This window comes from Dermacentor variabilis, chromosome 7 (assembly GCF_050947875.1).
Source record: "Dermacentor variabilis isolate Ectoservices chromosome 7, ASM5094787v1, whole genome shotgun sequence".
NCBI classification, from domain to species: domain Eukaryota; kingdom Metazoa; phylum Arthropoda; class Arachnida; order Ixodida; family Ixodidae; genus Dermacentor; species Dermacentor variabilis.
The window spans coordinates 115,755,336-115,779,194 of record NC_134574.1 but is presented as its reverse complement, the minus strand read 5'-3'; the positions used below and the strand labels follow the sequence as shown (position 1 = coordinate 115,779,194).

General features: G+C 45.4%; 1 protein-coding gene across 2 annotated transcripts in view; it reads right to left on the bottom strand.

The window, feature by feature from the left end:
* Positions 1-23,859, bottom strand: part of Gnpat (dihydroxyacetone phosphate acyltransferase) — a 56,113-nt gene that overhangs the window by 8,438 nt on the left and 23,816 nt on the right. For both annotated transcript variants that reach the window (XM_075699091.1, XM_075699093.1), the window contains exons 9-13: positions 19,854-20,165; positions 8,280-8,359; positions 6,883-7,020; positions 5,391-5,590; positions 3,182-3,243 (exon numbers count right to left, since the gene is read on the bottom strand). In XM_075699091.1, the coding sequence (XP_075555206.1) occupies positions 3,182-3,243; positions 5,391-5,590; positions 6,883-7,020; positions 8,280-8,359; positions 19,854-20,165 (792 nt within the window). The remainder of the gene's footprint in view (positions 1-3,181; positions 3,244-5,390; positions 5,591-6,882; positions 7,021-8,279; positions 8,360-19,853; positions 20,166-23,859) is intronic.

Sequence of the window (23,859 nt, the reverse complement as noted above, 5' to 3'; positions counted from 1 at the left end):
TCCAATTTTTCAAGGCGCGGGCCGATGCACGCACCATGTCAAAATTAAACTACCATTTGCTGCAACTGCAGAAAAAACCGCAGTCACTAATGATGCGGCCATGGATGGCGACTATATGCAGTCATGAAGGCACGCAGCCGTCGTGCAGTGCATAGTGGGGTGAAGGCTTCAGAGGCACAAATAGGCACGAAGCCTTCTGGCACTTTTGTCATTCATGTGTGATTTCCACTGATGACTATGGTGACACAGACTCTGCCGCTTCGTTTCAGTGGACACTAACGCCATTTTCGCTCTTTTGCGGCGCACATTTACGCCGCTCCGGCATTCGCCAAGCTCCAAGCGTTGTCCAAATTAACTTACGTGCGGCCAAATAAGTCTAAATTAACGAGTGTTTTATTGCATTAAATAACGCATACGCCTCCCGGGCCCAAAGGACGAGTCTGAATGATCAGATTTTCCAAATAGACGAGGGTCGAATAAACGATGTTCTACTGTACATCACAATTTTCCTCACAATTTTTCTCACAATTTTTTTTCCCCCAACGCATGAACAAGATTCTACTGTATTCACGACTTGGCTGCTACACAAAATTTCTGAAAAATCAAGTTAAGCAGCATACAGCATTCAAAATTTCTATCACCGCTGCACACCTACTCAATGGCGCATGTTGCGGTGCTGCCAGAGTCAGCACAATCGAGCATGTTAAACAAAAACATGTCTGAAATATCAGCTTGCAACAGTATATCCCCCATGGAGGAAGAAAAAAACTAAGGAGAGGCCCTACCCCACTACACGCTAGGAGAAAAGTGTGGAGGAAGTGACATGGTAGGTTCTCCTCTTCTTGCTTTCTTTTTGCTTTCTTTTGCTGTAGCGGCCATGCTTTCGTGCCACAATGGTGGCTTTGTTATGGTTCTGTGTGCTCAAACATGTTGCTCCATAGGTTTCGTACCGTAGCAAAGGCGTCGTATGAGTAGGTTTGCGTTAGTCTCCGTGTTTTGTTGCGCTGTGTTATCTGGACTGTGCTCTCCCGGATGTTGCTGTGGCCAGGTGGGACAAGAGGAACTAAAGCTCGTGAAATGAACGCGCATGCAACACTGTACGCAATGTACCATGCCACGGCAATGGCAATGGATGAAGGAATATCTGCGGGAAATTTTGCCCTCTTCGGCAGAATCATGCTAACGTGCCATTGCAGGACAAAGCCGATGTGTTTCAGAATCTGTACAATGAATGCCTTGCAGGTCAGTGATTCCTGCTTTTGACAGCGCATGGTGCATTTGCAGCACTTACAATGTACATTATTCAAGAAAGCGTAATCCTGGTTTTAGAACTTCGCATTCAGTCACAACTTGTTTTTGTGCATATTAAAACACATGTACTGTTGCTTGTTTCTTGTAATACTCTCAACAGCATGAACTCTTTTAAGCAGAGCGCTTTTAAGGTCCGCACCTGCACAGGTGTACCACGATACACATGCTGATAGAGTGTTACGCAGAATATGTGCATTTTGCTGCCCTCGGCACCGTCTGCCGGCCAGTCGACGCTTCATCCAGGAAGAAGGGAAAGAAGCGGTTGCTTAGACTTAAGGATCGGATCCTCCCTACCGCAGGTGTATCTTATCTGTAGGCGCAAGAAATGCAGGGAAATGAAGGTTAGCAGATGTGCTGCAAGGGTAAGCAAGGCTAAACAAAACCTATGCCAGCGAACACATCAAACGGCTGTTCCATGGTTGCGTGTAGGCCAGGTCCATGTCCATACTGTTCGGTACCGTGCCCCGGCTATCACCAAAATTCGGTTCAGTGAAGTTTCACTTACCGTGGGAAGAAGGCACCTCATGCCACAGTCAATGAATCTAAACGTGGAGTCAGACATGGCATTCTGCCTCCTTGCCGGTGCGCTGTCGTAATGATGCGTGGCCACTCGAAATTTGTTCAATAAAGCTTGATGATTCCTCAAGCCACAGCAAGAATATGTGTTTGTGCTCAAACTCCAGATAATTCGCAAATGGGTCGGTGTGTCGTATGCATCTCCAGTGCATTTTTGCAGTGCCGTGAGAATGCGTACATCTTTTCGTATCATCAGATGTCTAGATCACAAATCCGTCCGAGAGCCCCAGGAAGTCTAAGTAGAGAAACGCAAGTAGAAGGGAGCAATAAAGGTGACCTTATTTAAAAACACGCAGAAACTTGGCAGCGGTCGGTACCTACGGTTGATGAGAATGGTTCAGTTGGCTGGGCTGATAAATCGTGTTTGTTTTCATAAAAGTTGGTAAAAGCAGCCGATTCAACCTCACGGTACAATTTGCGAAGCTCATTACGAACTTCTTTCAGCATGACTTCAACAGTAACATGATTCAACATGGCAACAGTAATGTGATGAGACATCGCAATTATATCCTTTCGTTTAGTGTAGCTGCAGGGCGTGCGCGTCTGAGCAGCCCGGTTGCACGCAGCGCCGCGTGGTTTCGCGAGAAATATAAAAAAAGAGAGGATAACTGGCCCGACATGATGGCGGAGCAACGCCAACTTCTGGCTTCACGTAGCTTCACAAAGAGTGACGTCAGGGCCCCTCCTCAATTTTTTTTCCTTCCTCTATGATATCCCCGAATAAGGTGCTGCAGCAAAAAAAAAAAAAAAAAAGAAAAATAGCAGTCAAGGTATCTGCGATATCTTGATTGCTTTTCTGACAGTCTTGATATAGACTCAACAACCAATGTTTCGGATGCTTGATTTTTCCCCAACATTTCGGACATCTTCTCAAGCACCGCCAGGTACCCCTGGAGCCAGTGTATGGAACATCAGAAGCTTCGGACACAGAAACCCTTTGCTGTCTGATTTTCCTGATATTTTGCCGTGACGGAGTCCGAAACAGCATTATTCAAAGCCACCACCACCCCCATTTTGATTATCTCACAGCCTCGAACCAGCGCTCTCGCATGCCTATTAACTGCCAGCCGCAGTCAGCACCGTGGCAGGGTTAAGCCTACATGCTGTATGTTAGCTTTCTACAAATGAAAAAAAAAATGCATTTTGTTAAATGGGCACACCACTAGCCATGACGACTATAGGGTCCAACAATGTTGGGTGCACTTCTAACGAAATTTTCCGGCAGAAATATAAAACAAATAAAAATGAAATGAAATAATGCAAAGGCAGCCTTTACAAGTGCGGCTTCTCTCACCAATGCTCTCCAGGACCTTGGCAACGGTGTCGGCATTCGGGACTAAGACGGCAGCACCGTTCCTGCAATACGATTCAAAAGAATGTTTCGCAAGTGCTGCAGCAAAATCATCACAAGCAACACCTAACCTGTTCTCAAAAAAAAGTCGGCGTACGACACTTCGATAGGACTGAGCCCAAAGAACCATGCGTAAAAAGGCGCGTTCCTTACTTAAAATGCATCAGCGCAGCTTCATCTTTGTTTGCACTCAACCAAGGTGTTGCTTTTGAACATCTGGTTATGACCGGTGAATGCACAAGCTCCTTCTTAGGACGTGGCTGTAGCTGCCCAGCATGTGGCCTCCAAATTGGAAACAAATTTCTGTGTTCATTCCTGACTGCGAACCACTGTAAATAAGCATTCGCCTTGATTCAAGAAAAGAAAGAAATGGAAATGAAAGTGAGTGAAAAGAGAACTTGTCACTAGTGTGAGCCAGGCTCTAGCTCAGCGGCTATAGCATCAAGCTGCTGAGATCAAGGTCACGGGTTCAATCCCGACTGTGGCAGCTGCATTCTGATGGGCCCGGGAACGATGGGGACAGAATTTTGAGGAGGCCCGACAATCAGGTTGTGGCTTTGGCACGTGAAAACCACAGAATGCGTGTAACTCTACTGTTGACCACTACGACACGCAGAGAGGCTGTGAGTTTGGCTTGCGCTGGTCGCAACTCGTCTCCCCTTTATTTTTCATTCTACTTTTTTTAAGAGTACGAAGTTAATAATAAAATTAACTTTCAGCTGTAATTAATTATGCAGCTCAATTCTGTTGAAAATTTAATTTCCCCAGTACTTTTCCTGGCTTGTTTTTCAGACTTCACTTAACTACGACTAGAAATTAAGCCTCTCATAGTTCCTTTCATCCTTGTCGCTCATTTCAAACCAGCCTTTCAGGATAGTATGTATTTTATTAGTGACAAAAAGACAGGGAGGCTCAAGCCCATACAACTGTCATAATGGTCTTCATAATATTTTTGCCAATTTTTACACACAATTTTGATAACTTCATACTGGTCTTCATGAATCCAGTTTCTAGGGACAAATATTTATGCTGATACACTGTACGCAGTGACAAGTGAATGAAATAAGTGAAAAGAAAGCAAAGAAGTGGACGGAACGGAAGCCTTACCATTTATTTGCTACTATTTATGTTCACGTTGCACCAGAAAAATAAACTAAATAGCAGGATGAAAGGCAAAAATCTCGTGTGCAAGCCAATTTTCAGTGACCCTGCTTGATGCAGAAATGATGCCTCCAGACTCCGGTATCATCAGCTGATGTCTGTTTTGCTATTTTTGTATTGCGAGTGGTTGGTAACAATTTTTATTTCTTCGTTATCCTTGCGTGCCGTTTTCGGCTGTTTGTCATCAGTAAGGAGCACACACGGTCAACAAGGTTTTCAAAAGCGTGGTCATTCAGAATGCAACAGCAGGTAGCACGGAGCTGATGTTGCATTCCTTTTCATGCTGAGCTGCGCTGTGGTTATAAAACGGAAGCTTGCCAACTTTCCCAGCTCTGTCATTTTGTAATAACAGAATTAAAACAAATATGCTCGAGCTAAATTAAGAAGCCAAGTATAGGCAGCTATCCTGGCTGAACCACTGCCTCATTAACGTTCATATTTCACACAGAGATGGCATTTCGCGGTGCATTTTTGTTTCAACACCATCTTTGGATGCAGCCAGTTGCCTGTTTTTGTGCAGAACAAGTCACAACTACAGGTAACCTGTAGTGGTGCGATACAGAAAACATCACTGTTCGAGTGAGAGAGACAGATATACCATTTGTCACAATTTATGGCCCAGCAAGGAGTGCACAGTGTTTTGCCCTAACAGTTCCGGTGGCGCCACCATGTTGTCACCGAGAGTCTACACTTGTCCGGCTCTGCCACAAATGACACAAACCTCCCCTTTATTCTGAGTGAAAAAAACACCTGCATATTGCACCAAACATGGTGCCAAGCAATGTACGCTGCTAAATGCCACCTGTGTGCAAAATGCAAGTGCAAATGAGCCGTCGGTCTAGCTGCAAGAGTCTTTCACACCTTTCAGTACAGGCAACGAAAATGAGAGCAGACGAACAAACCACATCAGTGCCGTGTCCCTCCCACTACTGTGAAATCCATACAATGCCAACAGGCCTGTGCTTTTGCGCCTTGGAAAGGGGCTCCGTACCGCTTCTCCTTGTGAGCCGCCCCCAGGTTGCAGAGGCAGATGAGGCAGTTGTTGAGCATGTCGAGAGAAAGCACCCGATAGTCCGTGAGCCGGCCCTGGCGCAGGGACTTCTCCGCGGCACACTGGCACTTCCGCACTAGCTCGGGCAGGGGCACCTCCACCACATCACTGGGCTGATGGCGCAGGAACTCGCACACCGTCTGCGCAGGACAGGGAATCGGAAGGACGGCACCGTTAATGCAAGCCAACATGGTCGTCGTGAGTAGCCTCTGGTCTATCATTACCATCCCCAACATCGTCCTGCTTAAGGGGCAATAAATGCAAACATTAGGTCAAGGTAAAAATGGCTGACAAGAGACCCGAGGTGGCTGAAGCGTTGTTTTGTTGAGAACAGAACCTTTGTAAGTGAGAAGACGATGTAATTGTGAAACGGGATTGGTGTTGCCACTCTTGAAGCATGGCATAACCTAGCATGATGCAACATGTTTTATTTGTAATTTATGTGCTGTAGCCAACCAAAGAAGGTATAGTTTATTGCATTGCATTTTCAAAGTGATCCAATAGACACAATAAACCTGACTGACAAAATTCACTGACATCTTCAACAGAAGCCATTTATGGTTCACACCACTCGTCAGTGCTCGGTGTTCTCTTTACACACAGCTCTCACTAAAAGGTAAGCTGCAGTGCATTGCACAGCATGGCCTATGAAATTAAGATGGTCAGTACAGCTACCCTTAAGAATGAACACTCACCACGAGCGACTTAAATTGTGGAAGAACTCTGCAGCCCCTCCGGCCACCAATGCATTCGCAAATGAGTGAGTTCTTGTCGTAAAACAAATGTCTAAACGTCTCTAGACAGGTCATCTGAGACTCTACATAGACTCAGTGTTTGCACATAGTGCCCCTTTTACACAAAATGCAAAATGAAGGCCTCTCTCAACACACTCCCAACGGGCCCGCCCGTTGTGCTGCCTGGCCGTTCACTGCCCTCATTACTTCACATAATTCTCTGGATTGCTATTTTGGCCTACACATCCAGTTACCTTTTTTTTTTCGTATTCTTTTTTTTTATGCACATCAGCATACACAACAAATCTCTGTAGCGTCTTCTGCATCATACTCATCATACTATTTACCACACCTCAAGGCATCTTGTAGACCTTATACGCTCCTTACAAATTAAATGCCACGAGAAAAATCTGTTAGGGATTATGCTCTGTATCATTTTGATATAGGTTGTACTGTGCCTTCTGGAAAGATACAGATGTTATTGTTGCAGTCTCCGTTACTGTGATGCTCCTGGGCAGCATGCAGCAACTTAAACGAGAATAAATTTGAATGAATGAATGAATGAATCAATCAATCAATCAATCAATCAATCAATCAATCAATCAATCACTCAATCAGTCAATCAACTTTTAAAAAGGGGCACTGATTCATTCAGAAAGAGAGAACCAGTGCCCACACTACCTCAGGCAACTGCTCACCTGAAGCCCTTCGAGGAATGGTGCCATGTGACTAGCGAGGAAATGCAAGCTGTTTGTGCTCTCCGGAGAAGCCGGCTCTAGCCTGAGGACGGCAAGCACATTGAGACTCTGCAGGGCATACGTTGCTTCCAGGAAGCTCTGCAACAGACGTGAAGAGGATGCCATGCCTCGTCAGCGAGACTGCATTGCTGGAGAAAAAAAGCTGGCCACTTCGAAAATTTTTGAGATTACCATTCTGGGGTTCTACATACCTAAACAACAATCTCCTCGTGAGGCACACTATAGTGGGGGGAACTTCGGATTAATTTTGACAACCTGGAGGTCTCTAACATGCACCTAAATCCAAGTGCTTGAGTGTTTTTGCATACCGTCTCCACCGGAATGTGGCCACCATGGCTGAAGTCGAACTTGCGACCTTGAGGTCAGCAGCACAAACCTATCGCATCCAACTTTGAAGTGTTAGACAGAACTGTAGTAGGTAGTCGCAAATACAGTGGCAAATATTGTCTGGGTGGCTAATTAGAAAAATTAATTATTTCCTTCTTAATTATTCCCTTCAGGACACTTGTTCTTATTGCAAAATTGAAGACAAACGGTAAGGAAGTCGTGTTTTCTCAGCAACTATCTTAAGCCCAGAGCCACTTTCTAGATACCCGCCTCCAAAAACTGCTAAAAGGTGAACTGGTTTTACAGTTAAGATCCCCCCTAACTGCTTGGCGCAAGCTTTTGGGAAACTGTTAGCCCAAACACATAATTCATAGCACACATTAAGGCCGGACATCTCAAAAGTGGGGATATACTTAGGATTCTGCTAAGGAACCATGACTGCACATACTGCACGGCTTCAAATTGCAACCACAACTCGCACCTTAAAGTGGATCATTAAAAAGTGAATTATTCAATGGTGTTAATAAGCTGCCTAGACATTGAAATTTGTCGCACAAGTAATGTCCACCTCTTCCATAAAGGTGCCTTGAAAGGCGGAACGATGCCAGTCACAGACGATCATACAGAAATCTGTTCTCACTAAAAAAACACAGGTGGTACAGATGCACCAGCCAATTAAGCTTGCTTAACGTTAAGCTTGATTAAGGTTTTCAAAGAAAGCCTCGTTGTTCACCCATAGCGCTTGTACATCCCAGTAGCTCAACTTCTGTACATTCATCACATGCTTTTCTCACTCTCCCCATCTCATTGTACGGTGCACATAGTGTGGTGCATAGTGCACAATGTACGGTGCACACTGGATTTTAAGAGCCAATTCCTCCCCCCTCCCCCTACTACTATGCTAACTTGGGCAATACACAGGTATGTGAATGGATAAATAAATGAAATTTTGAAAAGCTGGGAAGTGGACAGCACGGCACAAGTGCACAGCCCAGAAAGATCCCACTCACCTCTTCCAGTTTGTCCACCTCAAAAACAAACTCTCGCTGGAGCAAGCTCTGTAGCTTCTTGAAGTTCTCGTACACGGAACCTGAAAGCAGAGAGGGCCGTGTAAACCAAGTGGGCAACTGCCCAAAGGTGTTGTTTGCCACGTTATGGAAGCCACAAAAGAATCAAGTATAAGATGTTGCACTAACTGCCCACATATGTAAATAACCTTTGTGCTCATTTCACTTCCACTATAACAATCATTCTCATCACCATGTCATAATCATCAGCCTTATCTGTGTCCACTGCAGGGCTAAGGCCTCTCCCCACAATCTGAAACTGCACCTGCGTTGCGGTAGCTGATGCCATACCATGCCTTGGCATTGAACCCCCTAATCCTCTGCTGTCCTCTATTGCACTCCTTTCCCACGACACCTATTAGGTTATATTATCCCTTTCAGGAACTGCGTGAACAATTGTGCGTGCCAAGCAAAGCATTGATGAAAATAACAATACTTGAAGGACCCTTGCAACACTGTTATAAAAAAGCTTCCCTGGGCAATATCAGATAGTGTCAATATCGATGGCAATATGAGGATGCAGCAATTTTATGCACTTCGTGTGACGGAGTTAGGCCGATGTGTCGCACTATAATCACTGGTTAACAATGTAACGCATAATCTAAATTAGCATAATGTTGCAAGTACTGTGTAAATTAGGGTTGTGTGAAGACTGAATAGTAAATTTCAAAGCGAACATCGAATCAAATAAAGAAAAAAAGATTTGAATATCAAATTAAATATTGCATATCGGATTTTCTAACGAAATTTATTTGTCAACAAAGTCTCGCTGCATATAGATTCCAACTTGTTCGATCTGCTGCAGTTTTCTTTTCCTCTGAAGCTAATGAATTACTGACGTTCTGTTGTACTGTATATCAATCATGTTCTCAGTATAATAGTCCACTTGTGTTTTGCAGTATTTATTTATTTATTGCATAGAAAGCCTTGCTTTTCAGTTTCTTTTTTCCAAAATACAGAGGGCCTATCCCAACTTTACAGCAGGTCGGTTATTGTAAGGCCAATCTGTGCGACAGATGGAAGAACTCCACATCACGTAATTTGCTCTCCACTCCATACGTAGCTGCAGCACCGACAGTAAAAGCAGGTGCCATTGTGCTGTTTTATTGTCAGGTTTGGTGTTACTTGCAGCCTGTCAATGATTCTGAAATCTGAACGGTCATGGAAAGTTCATGCAATGCTCGCTCCCCCCCCCCCTTCCCTCTTCCATTGTTCATTCGCCGTCCTCGCAAATTCCCACTAACAGGTCATGACACTTTCTCGGCCGCCGTGTAAATCCACAGCTAGTCTAGTGGAGGGTTGCTCGAAGCTACAATAAGAGACCAATGTGTGTCTATTAACAGCGTCGGGAACGAGAAGTCACCATACGGTGCGTTGCAACATTGGCGGCCGTGAACATTCATCAGTGATCGGTTCTGAAATCGTGTGCGTGGATTAGATTGACGAGCAGCATGAAGTTTGTGGCTGCGCATCCAACACAATCTAGGAGCCCTTCAGCGGCTAATCAGCCCAATCTTCGCACATGCTCGTACTTTACGAAGTACGTGCAGCTTCTGTTGCTGCACCCTCTGTCCACATTGCGTTATCATTTGGATTGTTCTTGTCGATCGGGACAAACCTTGTACCAACAGAGGCGGCCCATCCGCAGCGCACTCGGTCCTCCTTTTGCATCAAAAATAAGGTGACACACTCCCTTGGGCAGCATCGAGCACAAGGGGTGCAGCGGCGCACGCGACATGTGACACTGCACGGGTCTCTACACCGAATATGTCGAATGCAAGTAGACATCGATATAACAAACTTCAGTATAACACAAATCTCTATAGAACAAAGTATTTACCTTTCTATAACTTCTTGTCCCTAGAACACCACATATTTATAACCTTAATATAATGAACTGTGTCTATACACAATTACAATATAACGAAATTTCACTGCCGCCACGAAGGAATACTGAGACAACAAATGGAAACTACCACGGACACAGATGGTCAAATGGTTGGATTACAAGTGGCAACTGCACCTCTCAGATCACACGCTGCTCGACCAAGAGCGGCCATCAAAACAGAGCAGCATCATGTTACGTATAAAGTCATATCATACATGCAGCGCCTGCTGTATGCTTTGAGTGTGAGTGAAGGCATGCAATGGTCAGCCGAGAAGAATGGTGAAGTGACGAGCATCGTGTGGCTCCTTTTTTAGCACGGCCGTGGCTTCGCACGGCTGTCAGTGAGGCCCAGCACATACGCAGCTCACACGTGCTATTTCAGAGATAATCTGCCGCGTATGCAAAGGTTGGACGCGCCGAGATGGCATGGCATCATGTGTGCCGTCTTCCCATGCATCTAGTACTGGAGGTTACGTAATCTTGAGTTTCAGAGATGTGTTGAGGCGTGATGCAGATGAAGCATTCGCTACCAGCTGCTGGCGCTTTTCGTGACAGCGCTGTCCCACAGCGGGTGATACTATCAGCCATGGTGGCGGAGTGGATGCGAATGCATGGCTGGCTTCTCTTCTTATCGCCAAATTGAAGATGTTGTCGACATGGCATGCAACTGTATCTTTCTTAGCTCACTCTCAAATTCAACAAAATTACAATTTTTCATTCAAGTTTGCCAAAAATTCGGCAAATTTTGCAGCCCCTTCTGTGTAAGAAAATTAATCGCCGACTGTACTTAATTGCATAAAAGGTCGAATTTCGATATAACTAAATTTCAACATAGCGAAGCAAATTGTCAATTTCACCAACTTTGCCAATATCGAGGTAACTGTATTCGAGAAATTTTATAGCCGATATTCGATTCACAAATAAAATTATTTTAACAGTCACTATTCTATTCAATTTGTTGATATTCGAGTACTTGGACACCCTTGCTTCTAACTCCCAAGTTTTTCTTGAAAAAGTGCATGGAATTTCCTTTCTTTCTTTCTTTTGCAGTTTTCTCGCACATTACGTTCTTAGTGATAAAAATAATTGTCTGGCTTATTTCTTGCACTCAATGGAAACAATGAGTAAGAAATCAGCAAATAGTTCTTTTTTTCATGTACACAAATGTCCACAATAACATTCTTTACAATAATGACAGCAAAACAAATACAAACTACAAAATGATGAGCACAAGTGCCCGATGCAAGCAGTTATTGTTGTAATGAGTTGATATGCATGACCAATTACCACAGAGCAAAACAAACCCAAGAAAGCGACAGTAGACTTGTGCGACCTGGCATACTCGCAGCCCAATTTCCAGAAAAGCTGTTTCTTTCAAGCGGCTGCAGTAAGTATTTCAGGTGCTTGAAATTACACCATATACTTTAAAGCTTGCCTGCATTTAGCACTTCCAAGCAGGTCTCTATAAAGGCTGCATTTCAGCTACACAGATTTGACTGCGCATCCAGATCTGCTATAGCATATTCTCCTATATTTCACAAAATTTGACCTCGGTGGTGCTTATAGCTCTCCCGCAGTAGCGGGCAAAATTGCACACCATTTGTAAAACACATTCATAAAGTTCTGGATTGCTTGCTTATGTCATTTACTGCTAAGTCCGTAATAAGTCCATCCACTTTTAACTTCGCCAACACATCATTCTTAGTCTACCCCCTGTTAAAGTAAATAAACACAGACCACTTATAGCGTAAGTCACCGGAGTCACAAATATACATAATACAAGCCGTACCATACTATAACTAAAGCAAAGGCCGAACACATGCAAAACATGTAGATCAAGCAGCCATGCATATCTGAGAATCAAAGCACGGGAGCACGTGAGTGGGCACGGGAGAGCGGCAAAAATGATGTCGCTCACGAATCTGTTTTCTTTTCATGTGCAGGTTGGTGGTACTTCATCTCTTAATTCTAAACGATCGAACAATCTTTGCCTGCTGCTGCTCCCGTGCCCCAGTGTGCTTTACGATACTCTGTGCGAATGCCTTTTTGTTGCGAAACTTTTACTGCTTTGCGGGGATATAGAAGAAAATCCCGGTCCGCTAAACGCTGACTCCAGCAAATCGCACAAAGAATTGCTTGACGCCATAGGAGCCCTTTCAACGAAAATCGACAGTCGCCACTCAGAGGTGATGCATGCATTTGCTGAGCTAAAAGAAAACCAAGAGGAACTTTCACATACAGTCGCAGATCTTGCATGCAGATTGGCAAATCTTGAATCTACTGTCGAATGTCTTGAAACAGCGCTACCTACAGCAGATATCAGTAGTTCTGTTGCCCAGGCCGTTAAGTCTGAAAGTATTGCGTTGGCCTCGCGTCTTGATGATCTAGAGGATAGGTCACGGCGACATAATTTACTGTTTTTTGGCATCCCGGACGGCGTTTCCGAGACTTGGACACAATCGGAAGGGCATATCTGTGAGCTTCTCTCACGCCATTTAAATTTGCGTATTACAGATGGCATGGTGGAGAGAGCACATAGGTTGGGTGCTTATGTTGCAAATAAGACACGCCCAATCATCGTGAAGTTTTCTTCCTTCAAAACCAAAGAAAGAATTCTCTCACAGAAATCTAAATTGAAAAGTACAGGTGTTTCCATTAGCAAAGATTTCTGCAGGGCAACGCGATTGACACGAAAAAAACTTCTCGAATTCGGCAAGTCTAGCGGCCAGCCTTTTTCACTTCGTTTTAATAAACTAGTCATTAACAATAAAGCCTACATATACAGCGCAGTCACTGACACTGTTTGTGAACTGGTATCCACTGGAGAGGCGCGTGCAGCTTCCACTCGCAAAGCACCTGCTAACCCAGCGCATGACAGATCGGCGTAGCTATCTCCCCTATCTCCAAATGGTGCTTCAATCTTTTTCACCAATGCACGCAGTATTCTCAATAAACGAACAACTTTATCATCTCGCATTGACGCATGCTCAGCTGACATAGTTGTACTTTCAGAAACCTGGCTTTCGGCAAAAATAAGAAACGCTGAGATTTTCGAATGTGGAAAAAGCTACAAGATCTACCGGTACGACCGTGATGTTCGTGCTGGCGGGGGTGTTTTAATTGCTGTGAATGATCAACTTTCTTCATCTAATGTTCCAGTAGTGTCTGCTTTAGAACTTGTGTGCGTACGTGTTGTTATTGATAATCGTGACTGCATTTTTTGCGCTTGCTATAGACCCCCAACAGCACCTAAATCTTTCTGCGATGATTTACATGATGTTCTCAACAATCTAACTGTTCGGTACCCTACGTCACCTTTGTTTATTCTGGGGGACTTCAATTTTCCTAATATTTTGTGGAGAAGTGATTTTGGCTTCCATACCCTGGCAAAAAGCTCATCCGAGGACGCACAATTTCTGAATATCTGTTCAGACTTTAACTTGTCACAGTTAGTACATGAACCCACCCGTAAAACTTCTACGTCATCTAACATCCTGGACCTTATTTTCACCACTGTGCCTGACCTTGTTTGTAAACTAACTTACCTCCAAGGTGTAAGTGATCACTCCATTATTAACTTCACGTTGAAAATGCATGTATCTACCAAGAGACGATCTAAAATTATTGTTGACTATAACCGAGCTGACATACCCTCAATGACCAGTGAACTGGAAACGTTTACCAGCAACTATCTTATCAAATTCGATGAACGATCTGTCGAATAAAACTGGCAGCTCTACAAAAATAAATTGCTCGATTTAATTAACCGATTTGTACCTCGAAGGCAGATTCCTTATGACTCACGCTCACCTTGGTTCAATAATGACCTTAAGCGACTTCGCAACAGAAAGAAACGTATCTTCCGTCGTGCCAGAGAAACCAATTTTGCCGATCGCTGGGATGCTTACCATCGTGCAGAAGTCGAGTACGTTTATGCGGTTAGCAATGCCAAAAAAAACTATTTTAATGTCACATTGCCATCCCTCTTACTAACTAACCCACATAAATTCTGGAGTATTGTTGGCGACAAGAAAGCTGACTCCATTCATTTAGTTCATGTAGATGGCAGTGATGTTGACGAAAACGAGTGTTGCACTGTGTTAAATGAAGTGTTTACCTCATTCTTTTGTGATGATAACTTTGCCGATTTACCAAATATTCCTGATTCCTTGTTCTGTGCTATGCATCCCATATTATTTGATTGGGTTGGTATTAACCATTTGATTGATAATCAAAAGATCTCAGCTTCTGCAGGTCCTGATCTTATTAATTCAAAAATGTTAAAATGTACTGCATTATTTTCATCTATTATTCTATCTAAACTGTATACTCAGTCAGTACAGTGCTCATCGCTTCCTTCAGACTGGAAAACGGCGAGGGTGGTTCCAGTCCATAAATCAGGTAACGCATTATGTCCCGAGAACTACCGACCCATCTCATTAACCAGCATTCCATGCAAACTCTTAGAACACGTAATCTATTCTCACCTCATCGATATCCTGGAAAGCAACTCGTTCTTCCATCCATCTCAACACGGTTTTAGAAAAACCTTTTCATGTGATACTCAACTTCCTTGCTTCACTAACGATTTGTTTGCCGCCTTAGATCAAGGATTCGATATTGACTGTATTTTTTTTAGATTTTGCCAAAGCTTTCGATACCGTATGTCATAACCTACTTATCCATAAACTTAATCAGCTTAATATTGACCCAAATGTGTTGTCTTGGATTAAACAGTTTCTTTCTAATCGAACTCAGTATGTCACAACCAATAACTCTTCATCTGCATTGTTAACAGTTACATCCGGAGTGCCACAAGGCTCCGTCTTGGGGCCTCTACTCTTCTTGATTTATATTAATGATCTCCCTAACTGTGTAAAGTCATCATCAATTAATTTGTTCGCAGATGATTGCGTAATATACCGAAAGATTACTAACCCTGATGATTCAGATAAACTGCAAGGAGATCTTCACAATATATCACTCTGGTCTAAAAAATGGCTCATGAAACTTAACGCTAACAAGTGTAAATCAATGCGCATATCACGTAAAACCAGCAATAGCAATCAGTGTCGATATGTACTGAATGACACTTCATTAGCATCCGTTAACGCTCACAAATATCTTGGCCTCCACATAACTAATGATCTTTCATGGAATTTGCATACTAATTATATTACTGCTAATACTAATCGTATGTTAGGATATCTTCGTCGTAACTTTTCTACCGTTCCTACTTCGGTAAAACTAACGCTCTACAAAACCCTAGTTCGCTCAAAACTTGAATACGCATCTGCCATTTGGGATAACAATCAAGCATCACTAACCGTAACGCTTGAAGCAATTCAAAATCGAGCAGCTCGCTTTATTTTATCTAACTATTCCCGCCATTCCAGTGTTACATGTATGAAAATAACCCTGAATCTGCCAGATCTTTCTTTACGCCGCAAATGTGCTCGTCTTTGCCTATTTCACAAGGTTTATCACTCAAACCAGGTGCTCAAGAATCAACTTATCACCCCACCTTCCTACACTTCATCCCGTTCAGACCACAGATATAAAGTTGCCGTCCCATCCTCCCGAACGAACAAGTATCATGATTCTTTTTTACCCCGCACAAGTGTCGACTGGAACCACCTTCCTGCTTCCATCATTCAGATCACAGATGTAACTTCATTCAAGACAGCAGTCTACCACGCTATCGCTTAACGTTGCCTGCATACCATTGTCTGCATATTACATTGCTTTGTATGTACCACTCCTTTCTGTAGTTTCTTAGGGCCTTGAAAGTATGTATAATAAATAAATAAATAAATAAAGCGTGCGACCTGGATGTTTGCATCCCTCTAAATTTACAAACGTTGAAAGGTTATTGCTGAGGACCCATGGCATTTGCGTGAAGCAGACTAAAACGTTTGTTCGATTCAGAAAAGATGCGCGGTACCAAAAAGGATAAAGGTGCAGGTGGTGCCAGTTATAGTGTGCCGGGCTGCACCCGTTCACTGCAAGGATCAAGGGCGCACTGCACCGTGGCGGCACCTTACTTTGCACCCCCTTCGATCAGGCATGGGGGTGCAGGGCACACCGCTGCACCTCGGGGAATCAAAGGCCTTGGTGCAGACGCACTGTTACTAGGTGCAGAAGGCACAGAGAAACTTGGCTGAATCCAATAAACCTAAAGCAACACAAAAATAAATTTTTTTAAACTACATAGAGGAAAGTAAGTTGCCAACTAAATTTTGAGGCCTGCTCGATTATTCAAAATTTTCACCGGCTCAATCATCAACTTCACAGAACTAACGTAGAACGGCGACCGAAATTTTGGATGTCGTACAGTGTCTCGTTCCATTTCTTGGACTGACTCGCGTGCGCGCGACGTCGAAAACATGAGGACCGTGAACCAAGTTGCTGCAATTCGAGTGTTGCCCGTGCCACCTTTGCGCTCACTTTTGTTGTCAAGGGGGTTTCTACAGTACCTAAGTGCCATACAGCCACTGCGGTACGTTTGATTGATTCTCCACCAAACCACAACTTTAATCACCGACTCCCGAAGAGGCCCGCGGGTTAGGTCTAGCCGGCAGGGGCAGCGGGCGGCATGCCATCACGGGAAGCTCGCCATTCATTTGTTCGTAGCTGTAGGCAATTACATAGAGATTGAGCATGTGATAACGCACACACAGCATGTTTGAAACAGTGTTTGGTTTCTGGAGCGATCAGCTGCGGCAACTACTGCAAACGCCTGCCAAGTTTGTGTGCCCGCTTACTCGCAATAACGGCGGACTGCACTATAAATTGTATGTTTATATGTGAAGTTCTGTGACAGGATAAACAGGAGCCTGGAAGGTTCTGCACTATTAAGCAGTTACGCTATAAGTGCTCTACGCTGTATAAAGAAACAGCCTTGTTTAGTTTGCATCATATAACACATGAAGATTGTGAGAAAGCTTGCAAAAATTGCAGTAATTATTTCCAGAGTACGCAACAAACCTACACACTCCAAGCTTTCAGTACACATCGCTCATGGCGTGGTCCATGTTCTCTCTAAAAATGAAATCACTGTCATCTTTTGTCCTCTCAAGGGAACATTGTAAGCATTTCATATAACACCTCTACATAGGCAGAGAATGAAGGTTTAGCAAATTTCGTTTATCTCGAAATAAATCCCCACATTTCAAAATTTGCCTGCTTATCACCCCGCATGTTTGCCACATTTCCTCAAAATACAAACTTTGCAAGTGATCTAGTTTTTTTCAGAAAACAGTGAAAACTGGTGTACAAAGTTTTTAGCGCTTTTGGTCACACTAACAGCTTTGCTGTAAAATGCGGTGTGAATGAACAAAACTAATTATTGTCAAGATTGGTACTAACTGGCAGAATGAATACAGCTCAGGCTTAAAAGCTCAAAAGTTAAAGATCCACTGGAAGCATCTAGTTTCTACTAGGAGTGTCTGAACACTCCATTTAAGACATACACTCGATTACTCAATTTCAAATGAAATAGTGAACGTTCGAATAATTTGTTTTGTGAATCAAATATTTGGTGTTTGATTTTCGAATATTTACTTTTTCGAATATTCGGTATAATCATTGAATGAGCCAGCCATGATCGGTTGGGCACAATTTAACATTATCTCGAGAAGGTCGTAACACTTGCCATTGCCGCAGGTAAGCCGGTCTCACCACAACACCCCGCGCCCACTCCACCCCCACACGCGGCCCCCTTCCAACCGTCGGGTGCCCGGGCCGACCCCCACAAGCATCAAGACGGCCAGGCCAGATGAAGCGTTCCGCATCTGGAAGTGGACTGCGCGCTGACGTCCATCCTGCAAGACCTTTACTAAAGTTTGTCCAATCCAATCCAGCCATGGTCGGTGCTCTGACGCGCACAGTGTTCCCACAGTGCATGATCTCTATTGGTATAAGGTTCGACCAGGTCAACCAAACCGATGAAAACGATTAAAGGGGCCCCGAAACACTTTTTTTAACATAGCAAGAAGACATTGCCAATCTGTTAACGTGGCTCCTGTGTACATGTGAGCCAAATATTATTGCACTGCGTGCAGCAGGGAATTTACAATCTTGTGTCAAAAGCAGTGAAACACCGCTTGCCCTCGCTTCTGCAATGTCGTCATGCAACATCGTGGCAAGCAGCTGAACCCACAAGAGATTTTGGCTGATTCCATGACCGCCAGAACATTCTCAGTAATAGAATGATTGCTCATTTTAGTTAAATAAACTAAACCTATACATATGACTGCGATCTCAAAAAGACAGCAAAACCATTTCATCTTTGCAGTGCCGGTCTAAACACAACAGCCGTGTGTTGCTACGTCTGCTGTGCATGGCCTCTGTGATGAAAAGCGCAGCGTAGATGCCACGGCTGCGATGAGGTGCCACCATGAGCCATCTCGCATTCTACCTTTGGACAGGGCCAGCAGGGCATTACTCCCTTGCATTCTCTCACCACCTCCCCTGTGCAACTGTAAGCACGCCAGTGGAAATGGGAGAGAGAAGGCCGCTCCTCGGTCTAATAACTACGTCTAATTTCGCTTGTGCTTGAAGAGTGCAAAAAAACATTTTTGCGGTGGAATATTTGCGAGGTGACGTAAATTAATAGTGATGGGATTCTGTGATTACTTAAAAAGTGTTTCAGGGCCCCTTAAACGCTACACGAACAGAGGGAACAACAAAACAATGTGTGTGGAAAGCACAGAAGCATGTGTGAAGATTGGGCCGATTAGCTACTGGAAGGCACGCTGATCATATAGAATATGCAAGTTCAGTGTTTACGCAAGCAGCTTCGTGCAGTTTGCAGCTCTCTACCTAGATGAAAGCACACAGACGAACTTGGTATGCGTACTCGCAGTAGTTGTCGGCTAGCGAACGTGGACCCGAATGCAGCTTCAACAGCCATCAATCAAACCAATGCACGGGGTCTCCCAACTGATCACTGACAAACCATTCAAAGAAACATATTAGCAACAGGCTTTCTGCAACGGTTTGCGACCTATTATCACATTGGCCGGCGCCAAATTTTCGTCACGGCCACATCGCCTAGTCCGTTAGGCCTAATTGGAGTTGTGCAGTGGGTGTCTGAAGGTTAGAGTTTCATACCGAATCAATGAAGATCTATTCACAGCGGTCGCACCACCCACAGAAAGCTGACTAACCACCACATCGTCAACAAAAGCAAGTGCGTGGCATGACCATTCTTCACGGCCATCATCTTTGTGGAACACTGTGCGATGGCCCCTCATTCCAAACACCATTTGTAGGCGTGCAATGGTGTATTTTCGTAGCTTCGGGCAACCTGTCACAAGACTAGCCTTGGGTTTACATGGAGGGTTCGAAAATATTATGTGACTGCTGCACTGAGCCCATGGCTGCAGATGCATTTACACAGACATCAGATGGCTGCAGTGGAGCAAACAGCTTTAGAGGAAAAAAAAGCACGATTCTATTCGACATACATTCTATCACTAAAAGATAGTTTCCAGACCTTCTTACACGAACTGAGTTGTTACCAAAGCTGGCATACTAATTTGGTGTAGGTGTAATTTGGTGGTGTCATGCATTATTTGCTTCATAGGACCTCAATAAGGCTGCAAAGAATGAAGGGGATGCCTTACCTTGTGACCTAGGAGGGGGGGTGGCCAGAAGTGCGAGAGACGCCATGCACACTGGTGCCACCACTTGGAGCGCCTGGTTCCCATAGTGATAGAGCATCATCTCGGGCACGGCTGTCTTCACCGTGTCGGCCTCTATCCGCAGCAAAGCACCGGTCGGCTCGGCACTGGCTTCAGCTCCCACTGGAAGCATTGCCTTTGTGTCAGCCGGTGCTAATTCGATGGTGCCTTCTGGCGTGAGCCGGAACACGTTCGAGTGCAGACGGACCTCGCGACGAAGCCAAGTCACTGGGTTTGTCTGGTTGCTGTTTCCTCCTGGAAAACCAGATGTAGCAGCAGCACTAAGGAACTCCACTTTTGCATAGAGTAAAAGAAAGTGTAACAGAGAACAAAAAATCACCAGGCTGATTCGATCATTTCAAATTCCCTGTAGAAGGAGACAGTTGCTGCATAAAGTTGCTGAGCTCAGTCACTGGACGGGGCAGCATTCCTATGTGAATCCACTACATAGTTGGTTGCAGTGGCTCATCAAGCACTTATGGAGCCTTGTGTCATTTTGTAACAAACCTGAACAAGAGGAATAAGGGGACCAAAGGGGCTTGATGCTATGTTGCATCAGAGGCTTTATTCATGCATCCAAGGCTAGCTTCCTGCCCCTAAGCTCACACTACAGTTGAAAGGTGTGATAATGACACGTGTACTTAACTTTTATCAGGCGACCCTGTGCCCACAAAACATGCTACACATATAGCACAACGATAGTGGCAAACACGGTCGGCGATCGGCGAAAATCTGATCAGCGGGTCAAGCGCGTCGGCGTTTATGGATCGGTCGTCGAATGTTCCAGATTAACCGCTGGGACCCGCGTGTCTTCCACAAAGTTCTACACTATTCGCGTCACGCATAGATGCAATCAGATTACACAAGTTGCAGTGAAAGATAGTGGACAGAACCATCGATAACATTCCAGAAACTTCTTTTACATGCAGGCGCGTCCTGCGCTGTGCGATAACATTTGTTAGGCGGCAAAACGTGGTCGCTCAATAAAGTTAAGTACACGTGTCATTACCCTCATCAACGTCGTCCAAGAACACCGAGCAAGCCGCCGGCTACAGCAGCTGCCCCCGGAACACGGTCTTCTACCAGATATGACCAAGAAGATAGTCCAAGAAGATCGTCCAGAAACGACCAAGAAGACATCCCCAATGGCAGCCACAGCGGCCCAAATAATTCTTCAGCCCCCCCCCACCCCCAACCCCAGGGAACCACCGACATTCCGCGGTTCCACATTTGAGGACCCGGAAAGCTGGCTGGAAACGTATGAGAGGGTGGCTACGTTTAACAGCTGGGAAAGCAACGACAAGCTGCGACATGTCTATTTTGCATTGGAGGACGCCGCCAGGACGTGGTTCGAGAACAGAGAAGCCACCTTAACGACCTGGGACCTGTTCTGAAGCGCCTTCCTGCAGACATTCGCAAGCGTCGTACGCCAATAACGAGCCCGAGCACTATTAGAAACCCAGGTGCAGGTACCTAATGAGACAATCGCAATCTTCACGGAGGAAATGAGCCATCTATTCCGCCAAGCCGACCCTGAAATGCCCGAGGAGAAGAAAGTCCGCCTACTCATGCGTGGTGTGAAGGAGGAACTTTTTGCGGGACTGATACGAAGCGCACCGAAGACCATCGACGAGTTTCTTCGTGAGGCCACCAGCATCGAGAAGACACTCGAGATGCGAAACCGGCAATTCGACCGCCGTCAACGCTCCGCGCCCGTAGCAAGGTGAACACCCTCGCGATATCGCTGACTACCTCACCACTACTCAGTGGAGCTCTCGACGACCGTCGTGTTTGCCATCACCAGGCCGCTACCTGTCGCCACAGCGCCAACCACACACTGGCCCAGCCCGGGGCCGGTCAGCGAGCCCATATCCGGAAAACTAAAATCAGCTACCAATGGAGGTGCAGTCAAACTGACGAAGATCCTCCGCCGCCGATGAAGACGACGAAGAAACTACCTCGACGACATAACAACACGCCGCCGTCCCGACGAAGTCTGGAAGCAAAGAATGCGACGACGAAAGACGACCTGACGACGTCACATACCAGCCACAGGTCAACGCGACGCAGTCGTCATCCGACGCCAAGACCGAACTGTAATGCAAGACAAAGAACCACCGACCTCGACGTGCTTCTCGACGGGTACGCAGTCACCGACTTGGTCAACACAGGGGCTGATTACTCCGTCATGAGTGGACACATCGCCGCCCAGTTGAAGGAAGTTAAGACTACGTGGGAAGGCCCTCAAATTGAGACCGCTGGAGGACACCTTATAACGCCGACTGGAATGTGCACGGCAAGAATTACCATTCACGACCGGACTTACCCTGTCACCTTCGTTATCCTCCAACAGTGTTCATGAGACGTCATTCTCGGCATGGACTTCCTCAACCAACACGGCGCAGTCATCGACCTGAAGTCGAAGTCAATAAAAATTGTCGGAAGATCATGCGATACCGCCGAAGAGCCTTCCTAGTCACCGCGCCTTGAGTGTGCTCGAAGATCAAGTGAGCATCCCGCCTCGCTCAAGCATTGTTATTTCGGTCGGCACCGAAACACCCGCGGACGTAGAAGGCGTCATCGAAGGCGACCAACGTCTACTGCTCGACCGTGAAATTTGCGTCGCAAGAGGGATCGCTCGACTGAACGGAGGAAACACGAAAGTGTTGCTGACAAACTTCAGCCAGGAGTTCAAGCACATCAACAAGGGCACGACGATCACATACATCGAGGAAATTCTGGAAAACAGCAATGCATTTGTCCTCTCGGATTCTGCCACATCTACCCCGACGACTGTAGTTCCTGAGCCAGACTTCGACATAAATCCAAGTCTCCCCACGATTAAGCAACAACAGCTCAGAAGTCTACTTCGACGATACAAAGAGTGCTTTTCGGCGAACCCCAGTCGCAAAGCATTGCATAATAACCGAAGAGTGCACTCGACTTCTCCGCCAGAGCCCATACCGAGTTTCGACGCAAGAATGTGAAGCTATAAGGCACCAAGTCGACGAAATGCTGCGGAACGACATCATCCAGCCGTTCAAAAGCCCGTGGGCATCTCCTGTAGTCTTGGTGAAAAAAAAGGACGGAACCCTACGCTTATGCGTCGATTATCGTCGTCTGAACAAGATCACCGAAGAAGGACATATACCCCCCCCCCACGGAAAGACGATAGATTGGATTGACTCTGCAACGCTAAATACTTCTCGTCGATTGACCTCAAGTCTGGCTATTGGCAAATAGAAGTCGACGAAAGAGATCGCGAAAAGATGGCCTTCACCACCCCAGACGGCCTCTACGAGTTCAAGGTTATGCCATTCGGACTGTGCTTCGCGCCTGCAACGTTCCAGCACGTGATGGACACGGTTTTAGCAGGATTGAAGTGGCAGACCTGTCTTGTTTACTTGGATGATGTCGTCGTCTTCGCCAGAAATTTCAATGATAACCTGAGGCGGCTTGTGACAGTACTAGAGGCCATCAAGTCATCAGGGCTCACTCTGAAGCCGAAAAAGTGCCGCTTCGCTTACGATGAGCTTCTGTTCCTAGGCCACATAATCAGCAAATCTGGTGTCCGCCAAGACCCGCAAAAGACAGCTGCCATCACACAGTTCCTGCAACCCATAGACAAAAAGGCAGTGCGTAGATTCCTTGGCATGTGTGCCTACTACAGGTGCTTTGTCAAGGACTTTTCACACATCGCTGAGCCGTTGACACGTCTAACTAAATGCGATGTTGAATTCAAGTGGGAAACGCCTCAGTCCGACGCAATTGACGAACTCAAACGACGCATGCAGTCGGCGCTGGTACTTGCGCACTTCGACGAGTACGCCGATACAGAAATCCATACTGACACCAGTAGCCTAGGTCTCGGTGCCATTCTAGTCCAGAGGAGAAACGGAGTCGAACAGGTGATAGCTTATGCTAGCCGGTCGCTGTCAAAAGCGGAAGG